The 24,890-nt window shown below is 39.9% G+C and overlaps 1 protein-coding gene across 2 annotated transcripts in view; it reads left to right on the forward strand.

Annotated features, from left to right (window-relative positions):
* The first annotated feature begins 1,706 nt into the window (after window positions 1-1,706).
* LOC116487994 (cytochrome b5 reductase 4) overlaps window positions 1,707-24,890 on the forward strand; it is a 34,349-nt gene continuing 11,165 nt past the window's right edge. Inside the window, exons 1-10 of one of the 2 annotated variants that reach the window (XM_032185269.1) lie at window positions 1,707-1,836; window positions 2,565-2,718; window positions 5,362-5,462; window positions 7,583-7,667; window positions 11,275-11,316; window positions 16,916-16,970; window positions 18,409-18,466; window positions 18,570-18,663; window positions 19,301-19,333; window positions 20,012-20,134. In XM_032185269.1, the coding sequence (XP_032041160.1) occupies window positions 1,762-1,836; window positions 2,565-2,718; window positions 5,362-5,462; window positions 7,583-7,667; window positions 11,275-11,316; window positions 16,916-16,970; window positions 18,409-18,466; window positions 18,570-18,663; window positions 19,301-19,333; window positions 20,012-20,134 (820 nt within the window). In that variant the 5' untranslated portion in view covers window positions 1,707-1,761. The remainder of the gene's footprint in view (window positions 1,837-2,564; window positions 2,719-5,361; window positions 5,463-7,582; window positions 7,668-11,274; window positions 11,317-16,915; window positions 16,971-18,408; window positions 18,467-18,569; window positions 18,664-19,300; window positions 19,334-20,011; window positions 20,135-24,890) is intronic. The other variant, XM_032185268.1, reaches the window with a different exon arrangement.

A 24,890-nucleotide genomic window follows, 5' to 3' on the forward strand; every position in this document is an offset into this window, starting at 1 on the left:
TACCTTCTATAAGAAGTCAGTGGATAATTCTACTTGGACAGACAAGACTGTGGGGAAATATCAAGGCCTGATCCTCTTAGACTTATAATTCTTTTCACCTTGAGACTTGTTTCAGACCACTGTAAACAACAAGCAAGATTGACCATTACTAATAAAACTACTAATCCAAATGTTTGGGGGATCCTGTTTGACACCCATTATATTCCCTAGGAATTGTTCCAGTGAGGGCAGTACTATTTGGATTAGATCCCCATGAATACTGTTAATGAAGTACTGGAGTGGTAAGTTTCAGATGTGGATTCTGGGCTTTAGAATGGTTTTGCTGCAATACTAGTGCTGTAAGGGCATTTTTCTTTCTTCAGATGAAAATACACAATCCAGAGAACATTTTTCTGCTTAAATGTGGAGATTAGTTTCATGACTGAGCATGTGAGGGGAAAACTCTGTAGCAAAGCTTGTCTGTTAACAGAACTCCACTGCTGTTTCTTGTCTGTCAGCCTCCAAGTAGAACATAATAACAATAAGCAAATTGACCTGTATGTTTGTTTCAGACTATTTTGGCCCAAATCGAGGTGCTATGATTATTTATACCAGGAAGCTGAAGCACTTCTGAAAAACTTTCCAGTTCAAGCTACAATCTCCTTTTATGAAGACTCAGACAGTGAAGATGATGAAGATGACCTGGAACAAGACTCAAGAACAGAATCAGACTGCTGACTGCAAGAAAGGCCAACCAAGGATACTTTTAAGATTTAATTTAAGCTTAATATAAAAATGTATTATAGTATTTTTAAAGATAATTTATTTGTATGTAAGTTATTCTTAATAAAACTGGAATGTTTTGTAACTTTATCTGAGCCTTTTCCTTTGTCTTAGTCCCTTCCTGCTTCTAGGCTGGGAAGGTATTGATTAGTGTTTTTGTCTAAGGTCCAATATTTTATAGATTATGAACTTGATGAATTTGGACATCAGTATTAGGAGCAGAGAACTGTGTGGCTTGTTTTTAAGTGCTCTGGTCACGTAGCTTCCTCAGAACTTGAGGAAACAAGGAAGACTTTGCTCTGTGCCCCATGTGGAGGCCTGTCAAGGAATCATATTGGATTAAGTATTCTAATGCTGTGTTGTTATGAAGGATTTTCAAAGGTGGAAAAGAAACAACATAGCTGCTTTTGAGATGCAGACGGGAGTCCAAATCCTACCTGTTACAGTTATTCAATTTAGTCTTTATTATTATGAAGGGGTTTAAGTTATTCATGTTTTGTGGAGAGGCCCCTGGTGGAGCAGGCTGTCCCCCTGCAGCCCATGGGTCCCACATGGAGCAGATCTCCACGCTGCAGCCCCCCCATGGGTGGAGGAGCCCCCGGGGGAGCAGGTGGATGTGGCCTGGAGGAGGCTGCGGCCCATGGAGAGCCCCCACAGGAGCAGGCCCCGGGCCGGAGCTGCAGCCCCTGGAGAGGAGCCCCCGCAGGAGCAGGGGATCTGGGGGGAGCTGCCGCCCAGCCGTGGGGGCCCCGTGCTGGAGCAGTTTGCTCCTGGGGGATGGACCCTGTGGGACGGAGCCGTGTGGGAGCAGTGCTCGAGGAGCTGCCAAACCCCACTCCCGCACCCCGTGGCAGGCCCCGCTCCCGTCCCCGCCCCGTCCCGCTGACACCGCCCCATCTCATCCCATCCCATCCCATCCCGGCCCGGCCCGGCCGTGTCGCGGCGCCTGCGCCCTGCCGCGGCTCTCCCCGCCCGCCGGGGCTGCCGGGTCCGGGCAGGATGCTGAACGTGCCGCCGGGGGCCTTCCCGGCGCCCAGCTCCCAGCAGCGGGTGGCTGCGGGCGGCCGAGCCAAGGTAGGGAGCGGGGAGCCGGGAGCAGGGAGCAGGGAGCGGGCGCGGCCGGGGCTGCGGGCCCAGCGCCGGGCTGGGCCGCGGGGCTCCGAGCTGCCGCCCCGGCGGCCTCCCCCGCTGGGGCTCAGCTCCTCCTGCCGGCCCCGAGCCCCGGAGGGCGGCCAGGGGGGAAGGAGAGGCGGTGACAGCGGCCCCGGCTCGGCTGCGGAGCTGGCAGTGCCTCCTGCTTCGCCTTTTGGAGGCTGCCGGTGGTGAAACCCTTCCCGTGCGGCCTAAGGAAGGCGATAGAAATCCTTCAGGTCTTGTTCTGCCTCTGTCCCTGGCAAGCCAGCAGATCTCGCCCCCACCTTCCTCAGAGGTGAACTTCCCAACCTTTTCCTCCCTAGCCGTGATTTTCAAATCTCTTTTCTTTGTTGCTCATAAGTACCAGGCCATAACCCAAATGACACTGATAAATCTTTTTACTGCCTCAGGAAGATTGGGTACCTGCAGCTTGCTTTGGGAAGAGTTCTCCATACATTTGACATTAGAGAATTCCCTTGCTTGGGTTATGAGATAGGAAGCTTCCTTAAGCAGCCTTACTGCTGTGTAGGGCTCCCCAGTGTCATTATAGTGTATGGGTTGTGTTATTTCTTGTTTTTCCCATCTTCCTTGGGAGCTCAGAAAAGTGTATTGAATGGCTTTTTCTTCCTTTAGAGCTTAATAATGTTGGCGCGTTTGTTATTTTTCAGGTACCTTTAAAACCAGGAAGGAGCCTAATGGATTGGATTCGATTAACTAAAAGTGGGAAGGACTTGACTGGTTTAAAGGGGAGGCTGATTGAAGTGACAGAAGATGAGCTTGCTAAACACAACAAAAAGGAGGACTGCTGGATATGTATAAGAGGTTGGTTGCTGTGATGGTGCTTCTGCATTTTTTTGTTTAACCTCTCCTCTGTACTTATAACTAAGCGGCAAAAAAACAACAAAACAAGGTGATGCCTCAGGCAACAAGGGTTCATCAAGAACAAGATGCTAACAATGCTGACTTGTACTTACAGTCTTCAGTCCTGGAGTGTTTATTATCCTTAGCAGCTGAAGATTTTTGCTTTAAAGCATGTAGAGACATAAACATGTATTAAAAAGATGTTTAGATCTGTAGGATGGTCTTTGGGAAATAAGCGTGTGTAGGCCCATGTACTGCTTCAGAAAAATTTTAGAAAGGTGAGAGACAATTGCCATACAGAGCAATTGTTGCTTGTATCTGGCATAACAAACAGCATGAGTCGATTACCACAGATATTTGCTATTAATTCTAGGAAATTTTGGCTCAAAAGTTGGAATTGCTATGTGGTGTACAATGGCAATGTGCTAAAAGTAGTTTGAAGCAATAGCCCTGGCTAGAAGAGTATTTTGTGTACTGAAGGTGAAGTTCCTAGTTGTCTTAGAGAAAGTAGGAAAATACTTGCTCTCCAGTTTAATCATTTAGAGGCTAAAATACATTAATAATGCTTTTATTTTACTATGAGATAACACTTACGTGAAAATAGATTAAGAAGATCAGAGTGGCTAATGTGACCTCTCTCTTGGAAGTGTTTCATGTTGCTGGTAACTTCTGGTAGGGAATTTAATGTAATGTCATCTCTGAACTCCAGAAAAATTAAACTAAGCTCTTTACAAGAGTGACGCTTTTTGTTGGGTCAAAAAGGGGGAGGCTAGGGGAGTGGGTTGAGAATGAAAGTAAGAGTAAAATGTCCTTCGATGCTAGCTTTTGTGCAAAATAATAGCATTGTTAATGCTTGGTGTATTGCTCTTGCACCTAATAGCAAAACTGTGGAGGTTTGTTTGTATCCTTTTCAGAAGAACACACATCTACTACTGAGGGCAGAATCACCACTTAAAAATGCCTCAGTTCTGTTTTTAATCTCTTACTCTCCCTAGATTGCATCACTGAGGCTTCTTTTTGCAAGAACTCCGTTACACTGCTTCTGTATTTGCCTTTAATTTTTCTCATCTCTGCCTTTTTGTTATTGTGGAACTACTAAAGAAAATAAAAGCAGCGTAACTGAGAATCCTGATAGACTACCTGTAGACCTGATATGAGGACAAGTATTAAAATAACACGACTGTGGAAAAGCTAAATGAAGTCTTTGTATTGATGTAGTTAAACTGTGGCTCTCTAGGAAAGAGCAGAAATTGAGAGGAACATGAAGAAGAAAATCAGGAGCTAACTGTTCAAAAACGAGTAGGGTGTTCATCAGAGAGCTGTCATATAGGGTGTGAGTATATAAAATGGGATGGTAGGGGGCTTAGAAAAGTGTGAAGGATATATAAATGAGATTTCTTTTGCTCATACAAGCCAGATGGTAAACTGAACATTTGTCTAATACTCACGAGTTCCTAATTATTTGGATTTTCCCTAGTGTGGTTTCTTGTGTGCAGTAATCAACGCTGCACACAAGGTGGCACAGTGGATACATCCATCGGAAGAGCAGGTCTGTAAAATGCAAAAGTCCTTTCTTTGTCCAGGAGGGTTCTTACAAACTAGGATTGTCCCAAGTTTGTGTTTCCCCCCACCCAGTGCTGAATGCCTACATCTTTCTCTGAAGTCATGTTTTTGTTTGGTTGTTTGTTTTTAAATGTGTTACAAACTTATTATGTAAACACTGTTACAGTTCCACTTTGGTAGCTTCCTGTTTTGATAATGTTATATTTCTTGAAATACTCTGCTGGGTAGACCTGCAATAGTTGTGCAAGAGCAGCAATGTGTCTGTAGTTAAATCTGTAGTTAAACGTTTATAGCAGCATTCCCCAAGCTCTAATTACTCTGGTTGCATAGCAACACTAATTAGACTTCATTATTTCAAATCTATGAAGCATTTTTTTTATCTTACTAGAATTACTAAGTGTAGTACTTGCTTAGAAAGAATGCTGAGTCCTTTTATTGGGGCAAATTTGTTACAAGTGTTATCAGCCTTTAATAAACATAGAGTATGTTTACTTTTTTATGTTGCTGAATCTGTACATTGGAAGTTTTGCTGCTGATGGCAGCAGTTTTTCTTTGGAGAAGACAGCTTCCTCCCATAGGCGTTTTATTCCATAGGTGATGGGTGGCAGGGAAGCCACTGTGACAGCACATCAGTGGTAATTTAATTGGAAGGGATAGCTAAAACAATTCTGTGCACTAACTGGCTCAATTTCATGTCTTTAAATTGACCTCTGGCTCTCATACCCCTTAACTAGACTGTAACACCTTCAGGTGTTTGTTTTGTTCAACTCTTCACATTTTCTCTAGATGTATATTGGGACAAGTGGAACGTCACTGTAGAATTGACACCTCTGTTTAATAAGATACGTCTTGGGCATTATTAGATCGTGCAACTTCTGTTTCTAGTTTTGGAAAGTCATGCTGTTTGTTCTGAAGGTGTCTGTTGCTTGACGTCACGCTGTGTAATACACAGAAACCTTTCCACTGGTTTTGGAGCTGGGAGAGTAGTCTCAGTGGTTGTGGAAATGTTACTCGTGTGTTTTTATATTCCGTTTTCTGCAGGACTTGTATATAATGTCACACCGTACATGGAATATCATCCTGGTGGTGAGGATGAACTAATGAAGGCAGCAGGAACTGATGGTACAGATCTTTTTGATCAGGTGAGAACAACTGGCAGCGAATGGCACTTGCTCACCAAAAGGTATTTTGAAAAAATGCATGTTTTCTGATTCTTTTAGGGCATTCCAGTGGTTCAAACCTTTTGAGGTCCAAGGGAAGGTGTTGGGTTACAGTTCAGAATTGCACTTATATGTACTGAAAGAGGCATATAATTTCAATTTTGTATCCAAAAAAAAAAAAAAGTCCCTTTATTATGCTTCAATTTGACCATTTTATTAAATTTATTTTTTTAGCAGAAATAGCAAGTAAACTTGCAACAACTTGAGATACTACTGCCTTATTAAATTTCCGCATTCACTAATGGCTGTCAGTTGAGAAGCATTTTCTTCTCAGATAACTTTTTTTTTTTTTTGACAAATACGTGCAGTATTCTTTTGTCTGTTAACTTGGCTATTGCATTATCAGCAAACAAAGTATTAAGAAAAAGTGTTGGGGATGCTCTTAACTGATTGTGAACAAATCACAAAATGACAGTTGGTCTCTTCTTTGTTCCCCATTTCTTAAAATGTTTTGAAAAGACTGAAAAGAAAAGGTCTGCAAAAGGGGTGTCCTTTCTGTAAGGAAGCGCTTGCAAATCTCATATTGTAAAGGATGATTCATTGAGATAGTATTTTTTAGAAACAAACATTATGCAAAAAACCTTGCCTCACAAGTTTTTCCTGAGAAAATGGGAAAGAGCAGAAAGGAAATTTCCTTTATTTCTGAGAGGAAATTGTTAGAGCTTTACATTTCTTGAATCACAGTATGTTGTGCCTTTACTTAAAAAAATGTGCTTAGCAATAAATGTAAATAAAGGAAAGATGAGATTTTAAACTTTGTTTTAGTATTTTCGGTTAATCCTTTCACAAATGAAGTCTTGGATTTGGGCATAATTCTCTCTTCGTCACAAAGCTACTCTGGTTTAAAGAAATTTGTATTTTCTGTCCTGCAAGTTCATACAGTATGAAATTGTGGCCTGAGATTCTGTAGCAGGAGCACTGTCAAATATTGTACGGTAATACTCAGAAACAGGAATCTTGGCAGCAGAAATATTACCAGAAACCCATCAAATTGTTACCAAGTTCAGATACATATTTATACATTTTTATTGGTTTGTTTTGTCATAAGAGTGAAAAGCACTGGTCAGATCTTTAAAGTAACCAGTTCACCTCTTTGTTTCTGGGTCACGTCTTTCCTGTTCTGGATAAGTTTCTGTTGTTATCCCCTCTGCTGTAGCATTCTATGTCTGTCAGATACTGATTTATTTAAGACTTTGGTTGGTTGCTAGTGTTAAATATCTGAAAAATGTAACTGTCATTCAAATTATTAATTTCTTTCCATTATCTGTGTGAAAGGCAACTTACAAGTTGTGGGCTACCTTATCTTGTCTGCTTAGCTTGTCAAGTTTAAAGTTTTTATTTTGAAATCTTTATGTTCCATTTAAATTTGTCATGCTGCACTCCATTTCCTTTTCTCTTCTTGTAGTGTTGTCCTGAATGCTCTGTCAGGACTGGCTTTCCTGCCATCCATTTTCTAGGGAAGTTTTTCAGTTCTGGTCTGTAAAGCTACTGCTTTTTCTTCACTTTGACTTTCTAAAACAGCTTATTTCCCAATAATTCAGTGATTGTCAGACAGAAACAGAAATACACCAACTTCATAGGAGGTGTTGATGTGTCTGAACTACTATGATCTGTCTTTGGTTCATTCATCAGCCTCTTTCCCCATGTTTGTGTCTAAACAAGGCTGGTTTCCTTTGTGGTAAGGACAAGTTCTGTTAATTACATAGCACACATCATAAAAACACACTTCTGAAATCTTTCTTGTAGCTCAAGGTTATGATGTTCAGATACTGCAAAACATAACCTGAATAAATCAAACTACTGTCATATTCAGAGTCCTATTTTTTTGTTTGTTTTTAAGTACATCTTATCTGTAGTAGTGGTGAAAAATATGTACTGAAAAATTGAGAAACTGTTGTCTGGGTAAATAACAGAAAAAAAAAATCCCAACAAAAAGAAAGATGTTAGCCACTGTACAAAAATGGTCTTTGTATTTTAGTGCATAGAGCAAACAACAAAATAAGAATTACAAACGTTGTGAAATCCAATTTTTGTTAATATAGGTCCATCGTTGGGTCAATTATGAATCAATGCTGAAGGAATGTCTTGTTGGGAGAATGGCTTTCAAGCCTATTGCTGCTCCAAAAGGTGAGGGGTTTTAGAATGAAATGATTTCTAATATGTTTAATTCCAAAGTTGTGAAAAATCCTGAATTGTCTTATTTATGAGGAGAGTCTCTAATTCTGACATAGAGACAAAGGCTGTTGCATGTACTCAGTCTTTTAATAGTATGTACCTGAAGATGAAACTTTTATAAATGAAGACTTTTACATGTAATGTACTGCTAACTTTTGTTTTTTGTTCTAAGTCATCAGAAAATAAACATATGTGTTTGTGTATATATATATATATATATTCTTTTTTCTCCCAAGGATTGCTCTCTCTTCTTTAGGTTCTGGGCGGGGGGGGGGAGGGCAAGGGGAGGAGGAGGCAAACTAGGCAAACTATCACAGGAAGCCCCCTGGTGTGATTCTTGAAATAAAAGTCAGTATTTTTGTTCTGGTGATTTCAGCACCAGGCATAGGTCTCAAAAGTTGTATATAAATTGAGATATGTGAATACAGTTTATGAACAGTTATCCTTTACAGAACACTTTACTGAGTCTGCTAGAGTTCGAATTTACTTAGAGAAAATTTTGCTGATACAACAGACTCATCTGGGCCAGGCCAGCATGAAATGTAGCATATTGTCCTAAAATGCTGGTGGTGGCTTCAAAAGAATTTACTCTCCAGTGTTTTGGTTTGTAGGTCACAGTAAAAAGTCACAGTATCTTAAAACCAGACACTGGATGGAGGCCCTTAGCAGATCTGCTCTGAAAGCATGACAGAATTACTGTTTACAACTATTTTTATCTGGTAATTCTGTAGTTCACAAATTCAGCCATCTCTTTTAGCTCTTCAACTTCTGGCATGGGGCATGATGCACTTGCTCAGCACACAGATCGCTTTGCCAAGCAGTTTGGTTGAGTTTGCCCGTTTGTGAAGGGGGGAAGAGGATTTTACATCTCTGTGTTGCTAGGTAGCTAATGCCATTGTAGAGTTTTTAAGTTGAGTGCTGCAATGTATGGAGACACCTTGACAGTGTAACAGCTTCATAGAGTTGAGGTGTTACGAGTAAGTTACTGCCACTTTGTCAGCTGAGCTAGAAACTTAAAAATAAACCTGACTTTTACTGATCTCCTTAGTCTGACTTTTCTGCAACCAGAGGGAATTCTTGTGACAGCAAGTCAGTAAAGAAATAAACATATCTTTGTTCCTGCCAGCTGTGACAGTCCATTTTCTGCTGTTTACTTTTTCTCTGCTTTCTTCTCTAGTAGCACTGCTTTATACACTTTGCTGTAGTAAAACTTGCAAGTGAAAGGTTACCAGCTGCATGAAAGTGGTTTGGTTGCCTGTCTCTCTTTTGGCCATTTAAGGCTTGATTTTTTTTTTTTTTTTGGTATTTTATTAATGACGAATAAAACTGATTAGCCTGAATTTGCTGGAATTCTTCCTAGCAAAATTCTCAAAGTGTACCGTGATTTGTGGTGGGTTCTGTATCCTCATTTAAGTGGTGAATTATCAAAAACATGATTGACCAGCTTCACTATCAGAAAGTGATGCTTCTTAGCTTGTGTCCTTTCAGCAAACTGTATTTGGCAAAGTTTGGGTCTGAAAATAGAACAAAACAGTGAAGGTGCATGTCTTTGCATGTAGGATTAAATAGGCCCATATGCATGGAGGGATGACAGGACTTCAAATTACAGCCTAATTTGCTTTCTTTTTCATGGCAGAGGGTGGGTGAGCTTTTGGCATTAGGGCAGGCATATGATAAGAGTAAGTCAGATGTAGGTTTGTTGGGGCATTGCTGGAAGGCTTGTGATTGTTCAGCTTAGTTTTGTTTCCTGTGTTCTGGATTTTCTTTGGAAGATAGTACAATTGTTTACTCACTGAACTTTTTTAAGGAAGCTGAAGCTTATTCTTGCATACACAACTAGCAGGAGACTCTGAAGTGCCCCTTCTTCAATGTTATAGAACAGAAGAGCTGTGCACAGAAATGTGTAGTGTTTGTACTTGCTGAGAAGGCCCATGCAGTAACTACAGTAGTGATCAAGCATGCAAGAGATTTATTATTTCAGAATCTCCCTTCTGCTTCTATCTTTCTCAACAAAGAAAGATAATTCCTTTATCTTTTTATCTATTCCTCTTCCTCACAGCTTTAAGCTTTTTGGCATTATTTTGCTTGCCTTCCCTTCAGAGTACTCGGCTGTAAACATCAGCACAGACATTGCTTTAGTACCTTTAACTATCGCTGATGTTTCTCTCAGATGTATGTAAGTATGTGGCTGTATGGAACTTCACAGGTACCATAACTCAGGAGTTGGAATGCATGTATTTGTATTGAGTAAGTGAGATGAGACTGAGAGCTATAGTATGATCCAAGGAAGAGGGAGGTAGGGCTGTGTCCTGGAAATGCCTCAATCAATTGTCCTTAAACCTGCAAATGCTGGTTTCAGTGCAGTGTATTAAAATGTAGTGAAATGAGAGTTTACTTTTGAACTCAAAACAATTCCCTTTAATGATAAATGAGATTTTGTGACTTGCCTATCCTGGCAGAAAGCTTGAAGCTGTGTATAGCAGAATATACAAAGAAATACAGCCTAAAAAACAAAGGGTTTGGGTGAACTGTCCCGTTCATCCTGTGGAATGTTTTCACCTCACAGTGGCACAATGTGAAAGATTCTGATAAGGGCAATACTTGATCAGCTCTGAAGTCCTTTTGCAATACTATATGCTTGGCAGATTGTTCCAGGAGCATTTTATTTATTGCTGTTGTACTGGCATTTTCCCTCTAATGCTGGCTGCTGTGATGGAGAGAAGTGAGAGAGGCTCGAAAGCCCATAATAAGGGGAGATTATGTAACTCATCATTTTGCCTTCATGAAAAGGAGCAGGAAGATCAAATTGGATGCTCCCACTTCCCCAAATCTTGCAAATATAAAAGGGGTCTTTATACTGGGAAAATTTGAGATATGCATATAGAGAAGACAGAAGGGACTTGGGTACATCCAGAGGACTAGAAGAAAGATACATGGCCAAGAGACACTATGCCTCTGCCCTTGAGAGGAGCACCATATGTATGAATTGTCACTCTGTATTCATCTACTTGGTCTGTATCTGCTTTTTTTCTACTAGTACTTATATTTTTTTGTTGTTGTTGAAGATAACTTGTCAAATAAAGCTGCTTGACAGAATGAGCTTAAAGGAAGATTTTCCTTTTCCTGGGTTTCTGCCAAAGATTGGATTTAGATAGTTGTAGGTCAGACTCAGCGTCTACTATGTGTTGTCTTGAGACAAGTGTCTTTCAAACTCTGACAGACTTAGCAAGCTTCTTGGCTATCAAGCTTATAATTGTACAAGATAATCTGTGGGCTTTGTTTTAAAGAGCCAGGGAAGTTCTTATGTTTCTTACCCTTTAGTGCTGTGCAACTTTTGTCATTTTAAGCTTTTTTTTGAATTGCATGTAATATTTTGGAATGGTAATCAGTGCTGCATTTAATTGTGCTGACTTGATATCTGAAGCATCCTGGTGAATCTGTTAATGTTTTGGAAGGTTTATTTGGAGAGCCTTACTTTGGCTTATTTTTATAGTATGACGTGTGCAAGTACTGTGCTGCAACTTCTTACTGTCGTGCTCCTTTTTCTTAATGCTTGTAGACGTTTCTTCTATCCTGTCTGAAGAGAAGAAACAGGTTAATGGTAAGTATTCACCTGGGGCGAGGTGGGGAGTCAATCTTAAACTTACCTGAGTATTGTATAATGCATGATGCTTATCCAGACTTCTGTGTCTATACATTTGAATCTGATGTTGAGGCTGTAGTGATCTTTGGGAATTACAGAAGGCAAAATCCTAATCAGACATCGCAAATTCAGTGAATAAAAGTGTTAGAAGATGGTGGTGCAGTGCTATAGAAAAGGGAGATGAGAGGTGGACAAGCTTTTTACTTGAGAAGGTAAATGGGAAATAACTGTGTGCTATTGAAATGTGCCGCTTCCACAGTGCCAGGCTTTTCAATCCTCAGTATCAGAAACGCTAGGTGGCCCTGCAGGGGAGTAGCAGAGATGTAACAAAAACTTGGGTAACACATAGAATTAAATTTGTCACTGGAAAACGAGTTGAAATGGAGGTGTATTAGTTGAGCACAGCGTGACTGAACTACGTGAGGTGTAACTGTGGGAATGACTGGGCTGTTAATTGATGTAGCTCCGAGAGGAGCAAATGAAGTCCTGTGATATACAGGGAGAATGACAGTAGTCCTTGCAGAGATAGGGAAGCATTCAGGCTTTGCATAAGCTTTCACTGAGCCCTCCGTGATTACTGAGGGTAGCTTTGGTTGCTAGTGATGGAGAACTGTGCATTTGATTTTGCTCTTTTTAGGGAAAAGTTATGGAGTGATTAGTCATCTTGGCATAAGAGGCTGCCTAAAATAATACAGCTTATGAAGTCCGATCAGATGAGGTGGGATGGGGGAGTGTTGGTGGAGGAAATAAGATGAACACCTGTGAAGGGAAGTAACACACTTTGCGCTGAAGGTTGACCTTTTAGCATGAAAGGGTATAAATTGGTCGTGGAAAAGTGTAGGCTGAATCTTAGGAAAAGGAGCCTGCAACAGACAAATTTTGGAATGTCAGGAGGAGCAGAAACCTAGATGTGACTTGAGATAGAGGCAGAGAGGCTCTCGTGATGGTGTGCCCACAAGTCCAGGCATGGTTAGAGGACAGCTACTCATCCATGCTTAGTTGGATGAATTTGAATCTTGTTTCCTTCTGTTCTCATACCATCTTTCTTGCTGTCCTCTTGTGTTCTGAGAATGTCATATTTGTCTTCTAAAAAGCAGTTTACCTTACAGTATGCACAAGCTTGAGCTACATAATAATGCCTACAACTAAATATACACCATGTAAAAGTAAGCAAGACTGATTTTACTTGTTCCTGTTTTGCTATATAGCCCTATAGGATGTTAAGCTAAACTTTGTGCCAGGGTTTGCTGTGTGACTTCAGGAATGAACAAGTTGGAATGTATCAGCCTTGCTTTGAAGGGCAGGGAGAATTAGAAGACAAATTTTGCTTTATTTTATCAGAATTATATCACTTGGCAGCAGCTAGTAGTCATTAAATACACCATAAGTATTTTGATTCAAGTAGAAGACTAACTGTAGCATCTATTTCAATGTTTATCTCCTCAGTTATGTTTGTTCATGAAATCCTTACTTTTTGTGCTTGTCTAGCTGCCCGGAGCTTTTCTGTGCTTCTTTCTTTATCTGCGTCTACTGTGAACATGAATAATAAGCAGTACTCCTTCTTTCTTCTTGTCTTGCTTCCCCTTGTGCTCCCAGAAATACTTTTTGTCCAGATTATGTGACTTGTCAAGAGACATAGGAAATTATTCTGGTTGTGTTTTCCAGTGAAACTGCCTGATTTTGAAATTGCCTGATACTGATGCTTGCTTCTTGTATTCAGTTTACCTGTTTGGCAAGACTTTTTCCAAAATAGGAAAGGTCAGTTCCTGGGGTTTTTTCACTGACTTTGCCTGTTGTGGACATATTTATTTTACCGTCTTAGAAGTCTGTTATACTCAATTGCTGTGTCTTAGCGTAAACTGAAATCAAAGTGAGACTAGAAATAGGCAGCACTGTGTGAAATTTGGGAAGAGGAGCCTGCATGGGCACCAATTTATTTTTTAGGAAGTTGTGGGCACTAGTGAAGGCATTTTTGTTGTATTGATCTAAAATATATAAATGATAATTGTATTGTGTCGCATGTTCAGATCAATCAACTTAAATGTATCCTTGACTTTTGTGAACATCAATTTTGTGTAATATAAGGGACAACGAAAGCTGAAGTTTCCAGAATATATTATTCATGATAACAGTCTCAAAAGTGAATGTGCTCCTGGACATCTCTTCATTTATGAGATTCAGACAAAAGACGTCAATATTTCAGAACACTGCCATTCCCAAGGCATGCTTGAAAACTTCCTATTTGTTTGAAAGCAAGTTAGCATCAAGCACATACTTTAAAAATCTTTTCAACTTTGCACCTTCAAGCTAAACTGAATTTGTTTTGTACCCCAACTATTAAGATGAAAATTTCCATAGTATTAATGATAAAAGAAATGACTTTAGCAATTCTGCCATCTGAAAACAAGCTGGTGTTTGAGTCTAAACACATCAAACTTGAAGATACAGATGGTACGTAAGAGGGTAATGAGAGGAGAGTTTGAGTTAGGGCTTTGAGAACAGAAACCTAAGTGTCATGGTTCAAGCAGCTGGAATTCTTTTGTGTAAGTAATATATGCAATCCTATTTTTCTCATTAATATATGGAGTTTATAAATGTGGACTGGGCATGTTCTGGGCCTTTAGAGGACAAAGAAATCAATAGATAAAGTTTTCACTGAATCCTAAAGTAATTTAGGCTAGAACAAGCATCTGGAGCTAGTTTGGTCCACTCCCCTGCTCGTGGCAGGGTGAACTTTGATCAGAGTGCTCATGATCATGAGTGCTCGTAACCCCACCATCATGGGAAGAGAAGAGGTTTGTGGTGGTGTTTTGTTTGTTTTCTTTTTTAATAACATAAACAGAATTTTCCTCCGTGCTATTTGTCTGTTGCTTTCAGCCGCTTCCCTCGGAGAAGCACCTGGCTATCTTTTCTGTACTTCTTCCTCCCCACACCCTTTTCTTTAGGTAGTTGAAGATCGCACTGAAACCTGTCCCTTAGCTGTTCCTTCTGCAGGCTGAACAAGCCCAATTCCCTCAGCCTCCTCCATATATTTTGTGCTCTGACTGCTGACCATCTCCGTGGCCATTCCCTGGAGTTGCTCGTGCATGTCAGTGGCTGCCCTGCACTGGGGAGCCAAAACTGGACATAGTACTCCAGGTATGGTCTCACAGTTGCTGAACAGAGAGGAAGAATCACTTTCCTCAAGCTAGTTGCAGTGCTTTTGCCCAGTATACAATTGGTTTTCATTGCCAAAAGGGTGTAGTATCTGTCCTGTCTCCATTTGTCCATTAGGTCCCCAGGAAGTTTTCTACAAAGCTGCTTTCTACCCTGTCAGGCACCCAGCCCGTTCTGTTATACAAGATTATGTTGGTCCAGGTGCAAAACTCTGCATTTGCTTTTGAGCTTCATGCATCTTTTGGCAGCTTATTTCAGGGTCCCTTTGAATTGTAGCCATGACCTTTAGTGCTTCAACTGCTTTCACTGATTTGTTATCATCTACATAATTCCTGACAGTGGGACAGCGTGCGTGCTTCATGTTGCTAATCAGGATGTTGAACAGCCCTGGCATACCCTAGGGAATGCCAGCTGTAATTAGCCAGAAATCAGACTTCATATTGTTAACAGCACCTTTTGCAACTGGCAGCCCTTCTAATGCTCTGTCTAGATCTTAGTCCATCTTGCTAACTCGGATCTCTCCAGTGTAGCTACAAGGAGAACCTGAGAGAGACCATCAGTAGCCTTCCTATCTGATCTGCATGGGATTTTGCTAGCAAGCTGAACAAGCTAAAGTTTGCTCTCATGAGGTGCAGAGGTGTGCTTGCTTCTCTCAATATCTTAAAACACCTTCATTTCATAACTGCCATCAGCTTTTGGATTCACCTCCAATTATTAATTATTTATGACCACCATAGTCAGAAGAATGCTTAATTAATTGGGTCTTTGATAACCTGAATCATTCTCTTTTTGTTACAATGTGATTTCATGTTTTCACTTAAAATCTTACAGTATTTCAGAATAATTCAAAATTAACTTGGTTTGCGAGAATGTCCTGTCTTATTCTGGCTGTTCATATATTTCTGTTGCCCTGCAAAAGCATACAGGAGTGTGTATGATCATAAATTTCTCTTATCCATAGAGGCCAGTCTAAGCACACAGTATATGTCTCTGTTGTGGTTTAACACCATCAGGTACTCAGGCACCACACAGCTACTCTCTCACTCCCCTTCCTCAAAGGAACAGGGGTAGAAAATGCAATTAAAAACAGCTCGAGGGTTGAGATAAGGACAAGGAAACTGCAAATCAATTATTCTCACAGGCAAAACAGGCAGAGTGTAGAGAAGATAAATTTCATTTATTGACAGTTGGTAATAGTAGAGAGGCAAACTAAAAACACCTTCTCTCCATCCACCTTCTTGCACCCCTTCCCCCGAAAAGTGCAGGGGAAGGGGGAATGGGGGCTGTGGTCAGTCCCTGATGCTTCATCCTCTCCCTGTGGGGATGCCATCCTTCCCCAACTGAGCCTGCAGGGGCTGCCCACAGGCAGCAGCTCCTCAAGCACTGCTCCCACACGGCTCCATCCCACGGGGTCCATCCCCCAGGAGCAAACTGCTCCAGCACGGGGCCCCCACGGCTGGGCGGCAGCTCCCCCCAGACCCCCTGCTCCTGCGTGGGCTCCTCTCCACGGGCTGCAGCTCCGGCCCGGGGCCTGCTCCTGTGGGGGCTCTCCATGGGCCGCAGCCTCCTCCAGGCCACATCCACCTGCTCCCCCGGGGGCTCCTCCACCCATGGGGGGGCTGCAGCGTGGAGATCTGCTCCATGTGGGACCCATGGGCTGCAGGGGGACAGCCTGCTCCACCAGGGGCCTCTCCCTGCACAGGCTGCAGGGGAACTGCTGCTGCCTGCCTGCAACACCTCCTGCCCTCCTGCTGCCCTGACCTGGGGGTCTGCAGGGCTGCTTCTCACTTCACACTCTTGCAGCAGCTGTTGCCTAGCAGTTTTTTTCCCTTCCTTCAATCTGCTCTCCCAGAGGCCCACCCAGCATTGCTCCCTGGCCCAGCTCTAGCCAGCAGCAGGTCCCTTTTGGAGCCAGCTGGAGCTGGCTCCAAAATTTAATAATTTAATTTAATAATTAAAACATGTAGCTGAATTCTGTGAAAATCCTTAGCAAAGCACAAGGTAGAGCAATGTAGGCTGAACAAATAGTTCTGTTAAATTTATTCAAATAATGTTTTTTCCTGCTTCGCTGTCACAAAGTATAAAAGCACAAGCTAATACCTAATGAAATGGAGACCAGCTTACATGTACCAGGAAGCCTGCATGCACAGGTTCTGTGGTATATGGAATTCAATTTCTGAAACAGAACTTCATGTTCTAGGAGCCTCCTCTCCAGGAGCAAGTGCTGAATAATAGCAAAACTTTAAAAAGTGCACGAATACTTCCAGCTGTCCTGTGGAAAGAAAATACCATCTGTTGAGGGGTATTTTGCATATAGAATACTTATTTTTCCATATATATTTATGGTTTTTATTAAATGAGTGTCGCAGCACATGTTTTAATGATTCTCTGCCCTTTGTAGGTATGGTTTCTGAGAAGAACATACCGGGTACTTCTGCTAGAGATTTAACTCCAAGGTAAGCTTTTATTTTTCGTTCTTTTACACATTCTATTTAATAACTCTAGGCAGTTCTTAGTAAGTGAAGGCAACTTTTTACATGTTTAGATCTCAGTGTTTTGGCTAAGGGAGTATGTATCATAACCTTCCTACTTATAGGAGGATGGTAGAGGTTCAGGTTTAAACAACTTGCCAGAGGTCATACTGACCTTACAAACAGATTGTAATGCATGTTTCTTGGCTTGCTCTAGTTTCTAACACTTTTACTGCCCTGCACTGTATATAAACTTACGGTTTATTTTCACTGGCTCCTCAACCTTACTTCTTGAGAAAACTTCTAGGAAGTAATTCCAACTGGGGTGATCATTTTTTTTTTTTTTTGATTTATTTGTCTGTGGAAGTACAAGTTGGCACGCCTTGGAAAAGAACTTCAATTCAGGCTGGAATGCTTTAAGATGTGATAGTGCTATCCAGGTTTCTGTGATTTGCAAATGTAAAACAAAGTAAACCAAAAAAAAAAGCACTGTGATAAGTCTTGAGGTATTGTACTACTCCATTGTTCCTTGAACCCTCAAGGCTCAGTTTCTGACTTTGCATCAAAATCTCCTGTGAATGGATAATCTCTGGGCTAGTTACATGCAACCATCCCCTCTTTCTGGGTCCAAGAGGTTCAAACAGTAGGCAGAAGTAGTTAGGTAACAGGGAAGGGAAAAGACGGTAGTAATGTAGATGGGAGAAGTTACCTTGTGGTGATTTGGACCAGGACTGCAGCTTCATGACGCTGGAGTCAGGTCAGAACTGTAGATGTCATACGGTGGAGAGCCAGGTGTAAGATACCCACGTGGATGGACCCCATGAAAATGGGGAGAGAAAGGAAAAGCTTTTCTAGGTTTGAGTGGGCAAGTTACTGTGCCGAAGAGGTGCTGGAAAGCCTGGCAAGTTAAAGGTAATGCAGGCAATCAAAAAGAATGCCCTTTGACTGCTTACCTTACCCTTCATTAACTTCAATGTGTGGGTTGTTTGGGAACATGGGAATGTAGAACTTCAATTTGGGGAGACAAAGGGAATTGTGATTTTCTGATCTGTGCGTGGAATCCATAACTCTTGGAACCCTCTTTGGCAATTTAGTAATTTCGTTTGAAGTCAAGGACTTTGACCATCTTTCTAAGTAGATTAATTTGTTGCAAAGAGAGGATGCATGTGCTTTTTAAGTAAAGCCACTGTCGTATAACTTCAACTACAATGTGATGACTATCAGGATGGGTAATTAGACTGCTTTTATATTGTCTTTTCAAAATTATTGGCTCTGGGATTACCTCTTGAAAACACAATACATAATGTATTTGGCTGGTAACTTTGTGAAAGAAACTCTGCTTGAAAACTGCTGGTTAAGCATATTTTGGTATGATGGAAAAAAAATATAATTTTCTTTCTCTCTTGTGTATTTTGTTTTACAGTTATGACTGGTTCCAAACAGATGGTTTGATCACTATTGTCGTATATACTAAGCAGAAGGTAAATGTATTTTATTAAAGAGGTGATTACAAGATCCAGTTGTGATCCAGCTTGAATTTTGGGAGAATTTAATTAAAATGCTCCTTTTCCTTGTCTATGAAAGGATATGAACGCAGAATTGGTGATAGTTGATTGTCAAGACAAAAGATTAAGGGGAGAGATCATCCTGGCTGACCACTCGTATCTTATAGAACTTGGTAGGTACAGTATCTTTGCCATTGAAAATAATGAATTTTCATTCTGCTTTACTGAAACCTTCTCATCAGACCATACGTGTTTTATATATACCAATTAACGTTTTATTCCTCTTTTATTGCAGATGATTACTTAAAAGTAGCCTAATGTCAAGGAATTACATTATTGACTAGCATTTTTGTGTTTAGTGTGTATGTAATTTCTTAATTTCCGTTTCTTATTTGATGCCCTAAGCCATATAAAATAAAATGCAGTAAGAAATTGGTGTAAAAGTTGTGCAAGATTTTCTGCAAGTGTATATTCCTGATGGTTATTAAAATGCCCTTATTCAAAAAGGGCAAGCAGAACGATTTAGAGGAACGTAGATTGTTAGTTTCACATGAGTCATTGTGCTTTTTTTAAAAACAAACAAAAAAAACAAAAACAAAACAAAAAAAAAAACAATGCTGTTCTTAACATTAAGTATTAGGTTGCAGAAGTCACTGAGACTAATATGAAGCAAGAATGAAATGTCAGGGCCAGATAAAGATTTGTAGGGTTCTAGGCCCATTCTTCACTCAGTATTCTAGCCTTAAGCTGTATGTATATGAGGACTAGAAGGTAATGTTTTTACTTTATAATAGTTTTTCTTTATTTCAGACTTGGATCATGCGGTTCGAGAAGGCTTTGATGGTAAGTTGTCTCTTGCAACTCTTCCATATCTCTTCTAACATCAGAATATAGAACTTGAGTTTATTTTTCTGACTTATCAGATATTTCACGGTTTTTCTTACCATCAGCTTCTGACAGTGTCAACAAATAAATCCATCAAATTAAATTCTTTTTTTCATTTTGGCATTTGGGTCTGTAAAAGTAATATTGATGGTTTTCTGATCCCTCTAAGCATCACTAACTGATAAAATAATTACAAGTTTCTTCAGTTACTTATTAGTAAACCATTCTTTGCTTAAAGTGGGATTTTCTTAAACTTATTTGTTCATTCAGATGGCCTTTAAAAGAAAGGAGTAAGTAAATAATAGCAGTTAACTATTTCCAGTAAATAAGGATTCTGAATTCATGAGCATTATTTCTGACCAGATGGGCTGTGAGTATTGTCACAATGTACTTAGTAAATATGGTCCATTCATCATACATGTTAAGCTACTGCTTGTTGTTTTAAATGCACTTTAGAACATTACACAGAAATAGCTGGAAGTGCATTTAATTTGCTATTATAATTTAATGCATGAACTCTCTGTGTCTTGAGAAATTACTGATCCTTTTAAAGTTTAATTATAATGGAGGAGTAAAATTATTTTGTTGCACAAAATGTAAGTAAAAGTAACAGTATGAAACAATTTTCTTTTGTAGTGAATATTGCTGAAAAAGTTGGCAAGGTTGAGATTATCTTAAAGAAAAAGGATAACGTTCATTGGAAAGTGCTGGGACGACCCTTGGAGAGTCATAATACGTTTATCAAACGCACAGACAGAGGTAAACAGTTTCATGGCCATGTTACCTGTTCTTTTAAGACTTCTGGGGGCAAGTTAGGCATACTTGGTTTCTCCCAAGATTTTTTGTTCCTGTAGTCATACATCATTTCTTTCAAGAATGTTTTCTGGTCTTGTTGAAAGCTGCTCAGGTATTCGCCTTGAACAGATTCAGGATAGAAGCCTCTTTTTATCTTTTTTTCCGCCAGTTTGATTTGTTTGTTTTGTCCCACAGTAGAATTGGAGGTCTTTCAGGTTTGCTGGAAGATTGGGAGAACCTAACGGGGGAAGGTGAAAACTGCTTGAGAGTTGTTGACATCTCATGGTTGGCTTTGTGCTTAATATCCCTTCTTTCATATGAAAACCTCATTAGACCCTGAGGAGATGGTGCACAGCCTGGTGTCAATCAATGTAGCAGTAACTGTAGCAAAAGAACAAAAAACCTTGCTTCCAACTGTTACTACGGATGCATTTTTAATGCTGTAATGTTGTTCCAGCAGCCTGCATCTTTGTACCTTCCCTATGCTTAAATGAGGCACTTGAAGCCAGCTCTGAATAAGCTACTGTGTTTGTATGAATACATTTTGTGGTAACAGAATAGTATGAACATGAGGCAGCATTCAAATGCATTACCCTGATCTCTGTGATTCATTTTTTTACAGCTGAATTAGGAATTTCTACACAATTATATAATACAAAGATGTTCCTGATGTTATTGCAACTTCCCTGTTTCTCAAAAGCTCTTTTGGCCCTCTGCCTACTTTCTGACTTCAGTCTGCCCTATGTGTAAGAGCAAAGCTTTACATTTTAAGAGCTAATTAAATGTTGATCACTGTGTTGTATACCTCTTACTGTCTCTTATTTAAGGTAATTAGGCCTTTAAAGTTGAGAGATTACAGTAGTCCAAAAAGGAAGACTGTATAAAAGCACCTCTCCTAGGTACTAGCTTAGGTTATTTATATGCAGGTTGTAGTTTTGCTTATGAGTGTTTCAGAAACTGTTGAGTTATCCACTTTAACATTAGAATTTTCAGTGTTCAAAACAAGGAATATACCAGAAGGTTTATAGAAACAGAATGTTCAGTCTTAAGCACTTCTCATTTATTCCATCTCTGCACTTTCAGCTCAGCCATAATAATTAAGACCATACGATGCAAACAGGAGCCTCCAACATCTACGTTTGCCTAACTTCTGTGTGTATAATCTAGTCTTAAATAGGCCCTCCTAGTTAGTGCTTATAATTGTGCCCCCTTGTCTCTAAACTGTAAGGGTTTCAGTTTTGATTCCACTTCTATGGGAGCAAAACAGTGTTAAATGTAGAGAAATGCCTCTTACACTGAGAGCATAGAAATAGTAATTAACAACTCTAGATTTTTTTTTTTTTTTTTCCTATCTTTACTGGATGTAAAATTTTGGTTTTGTATACAAAACTACTTTTTCTGAAGTATAGAAACTTTATCCTGGAGCTAAAATAGTGTAGACTTCCAGCATGGTAAGTAATTCTGACCTCATAAGTGAAGTAATGCATTTTTATATGGAGTTAAACAGGTCTTTGAAGAGAAGTTTGGATTTTCTTTAATAAACTGCAGGAACGGTTAGTATGAAGTGTGTTGTAGATACAGAGGTTCTCCTTAATGCTACTACAGCTTAGTATGGTTTATTTTGCATTCTGGGATAGTCATATTATCAGAGTTAAACACATGCGGCTTGACTATTTACCTATGCCCAGGTTAGGAGCACTTTTAATACATAATGTTATGTCAAGAAGTACTGGGAACCATAGAATGGCTTGGGTTGGGAGGGACCTTAAAGATCATCTGGTTCCAACCCCCTGCCATGGGCAGGGGCACCTCCCACCAGACCAGGTTGCTCAAAGCCCCATCCAACCTGGCTTTGAACACCTTCAGTGATGGGGCATCCACATGCCCCAGTGCATCACCACCTTCTGAGCGAAGAATTTCCTCCTAAACACTGCAGTAAGATAACATAAATGCATATGATGCTGACCAGAGTCCAATTTACTATATATTCATAGCCACTTACACCAGTCCAGTGCATAATTGTGAAATAGCTGAGAAAGGTCTGGAAGGATTGTATAAAAGGGCAGAGGAAGGATGTACTAGTTTAGTAAAAAGCTGTACTTATGTGTTGTATCTATCAGCTGCTATATAAAACACAAGCATTAAAAAATCTGTGCCATAAATGAAATAACTTATCTTTATTCTGTTGGGAAGAGTTCCTCAAATTTTGTCGTGGCTGAGGAGAGCAGGTGGAACAACTGCTGTGAGGTATATAGTGACTTTGTGTGGCATGTCTGTACCGAACTCTGCAGACACGTGCCTCTTCTAGGCAAGGAGGCAGGCTAGAGCAACAGAAGCAGCACTGGTGTTGAAGTAGGGCCTTGAGATCTGCTTTGCTTCCAAGACCTGAGCTGTCTAGTTAAAGCTGTTTTATAGCTTTATATCTGGCATTTTTGTGCTGCAGTATGTGTATGGTTGCACAGATGATTGCGTTAAATATTCCGTTTTTCTTTTCACTCAAGTTTACATATTTTCTACTACTTTCTCTCAGCATGCCCATTTACTTCCCTTGAGTGTGAGAGTCTTGCTTAAAGACAATATAACTGATAATGTGTAAATTCTTTCACTGCTTAAAAGCATCTGAAAATCTGGAAGCAAATCGAAAAGTAGTTGCATTAATTTATTTAACATGTGTTATTTCAGTTTTATTCAGCTTGTGTAGGTTCATAGTTCTTTTGATAAGTTACTGATGTTCTAATAAAAGTAGTAATTTTATTCAGAATATTTCCACACTTCCAGTTGTGTTAATAGATCTCATGTCATGTGTGTGAATCAAGGTGCTGTAGTTATTGATTCCAGCAGAGGAAGATGTTCAGCAAAGAGTGACATCTCTAACCTGATGTCTTGATCTTTAAGAGAACAGAATGAACTATTCTTTTGTAAACATGTCCGTGAAAACAAAATCTTATTGAAGGACTCCAGATGGGCAAACACTGGTACTGAATTAATTCTTTCATCCTTTTGACTGGCTTAGGAGTAAATGAATGGTCCAACCTCTGCAATGCAGCTTTCAAGCCTGGAATCCCTCAGCTTTGAAGAGCTCTTATGGCCATACACAGAAAACTATTTCTGAAAACTAAAGTGTTTAGGATTTTGCTAGAAAAGTTTAACACTGTCAGTAAGTAGTATGATTAAGCAAAAGATATAATTAGAGAAGATCTGGTGCTGTGACATTGACACTCAATGTCTGCACAATCCTGAAAAGCCTGATGAAGTCTAACATCCTACTTTGAAAACCAGAAGTTGCTGCTATGCACTTGCATCATGCTACAAAATTGTGAGAGCAGTGCCTTTTCCTTATGTGTAATAGCAAATCCTAGGTAAAAAATCCCATCTGCCAGTAAACTTGGCTTCATGTGTAGCTAAAAGCAACTGTTCTCCAGCTTGCTATCAGATGCTGGTGTTGTGAAAGGCTTTTCCACATTGCCAAGTGTTTTTGCTTGTGACTCAAAATTAGTGGTCCCAATAAAATTTGATTTAATACAGTAAAGAACACAACCTAAACAAGGAGTTTACTCAGTCCTAGAAAGGTCAGAATTTTCAGAAGTCAGATCAAGTGACTTAGGACAGAAGTTCTGTATGGAAAATTAGAAATGGGGAGGTAAAGGTTAGTTTGTTACATATAGAAATAGTTGGAATCCGTCAGATCAGAAAGGTCAAGAAATGGTGAATCAGTTGATGAATCAGTTTTTTAACCTCTCTCTTTATCTCTCCCTCTCCTTACAAATATCTGGAACAATACTAGCTGATGCATACTGTGGGATATGCTGCCAACCACCCATATCCTTTCAGATAATTCATAAGTCTGAAGATTTGACAGCAATCTGAGCTTACATTATGCTAAAGTGTGCTCCACTGTATGTTATTTGTGTACTGTAAAAGACACGGTATACAAATATAATATACAAAATATATACTTAGCAATCTTAGTATATAGTTTTTCAAAAGAATGATAGAAGAACAAATTACAACAAACATTTATAAAATTTCTTTTATACCTGGAGAGCTGCTGCTGTTTTGCTATACATCAAGATTAGTATAAAATTGTATTACTGCCTTTCATTTTTCAGGGCAATTCTTTTGGTACATCTGAAAGGTTTGCTCATTGAAAATAAGCAAGTTTGTAGGATGTTAGATGAAAGATGATGAGTATTGCTAACCGAGTATTGCAGTTAAGAAATATCTTGCTGTGTTTGCCTTCACAAACAGCTGTGTCGACAGAAGTTTGTCCTTTACATATGACCTTGTAATTGGTTTAAGTCAGCATATGAACATATAACTGGAGTTCATCATTTCTGCTTAGCTAAAAGGCAACAAATCCTGTCCAAAATATTGGTGATGCTGAAGTGTGCTTTGCCTATATAGGCACGTATGTTAGTTTTATCTTATGTCAAGTGTAAGCATTTAAGCATTGGTATTGTGTACCTAAAAACTGTGCAAAGCTCTTAGCTAATAAATGCTGCTAGGCTGTTAGACTTGTGTATCTAAAGGTGAAGAGGCTCCACTTGAATGTGGACACTTGAATTTTTAAACTCTCATCAGTAATTAACTTTCTGCTGTAACTTGTTTTGCATTTTGAGCAGCATGGTAGAAATTTCTGTGTGTGTTCTGAATTGACAAGGTGTTCTGTGGCACTAACGATACGGTTATTGTAAGCAGACCAAGCTAGGGTAGTAGCTGA

This window comes from Aythya fuligula, chromosome 3, assembly GCF_009819795.1.
Source record: "Aythya fuligula isolate bAytFul2 chromosome 3, bAytFul2.pri, whole genome shotgun sequence".
NCBI lineage: Eukaryota > Metazoa > Chordata > Aves > Anseriformes > Anatidae > Aythya > Aythya fuligula.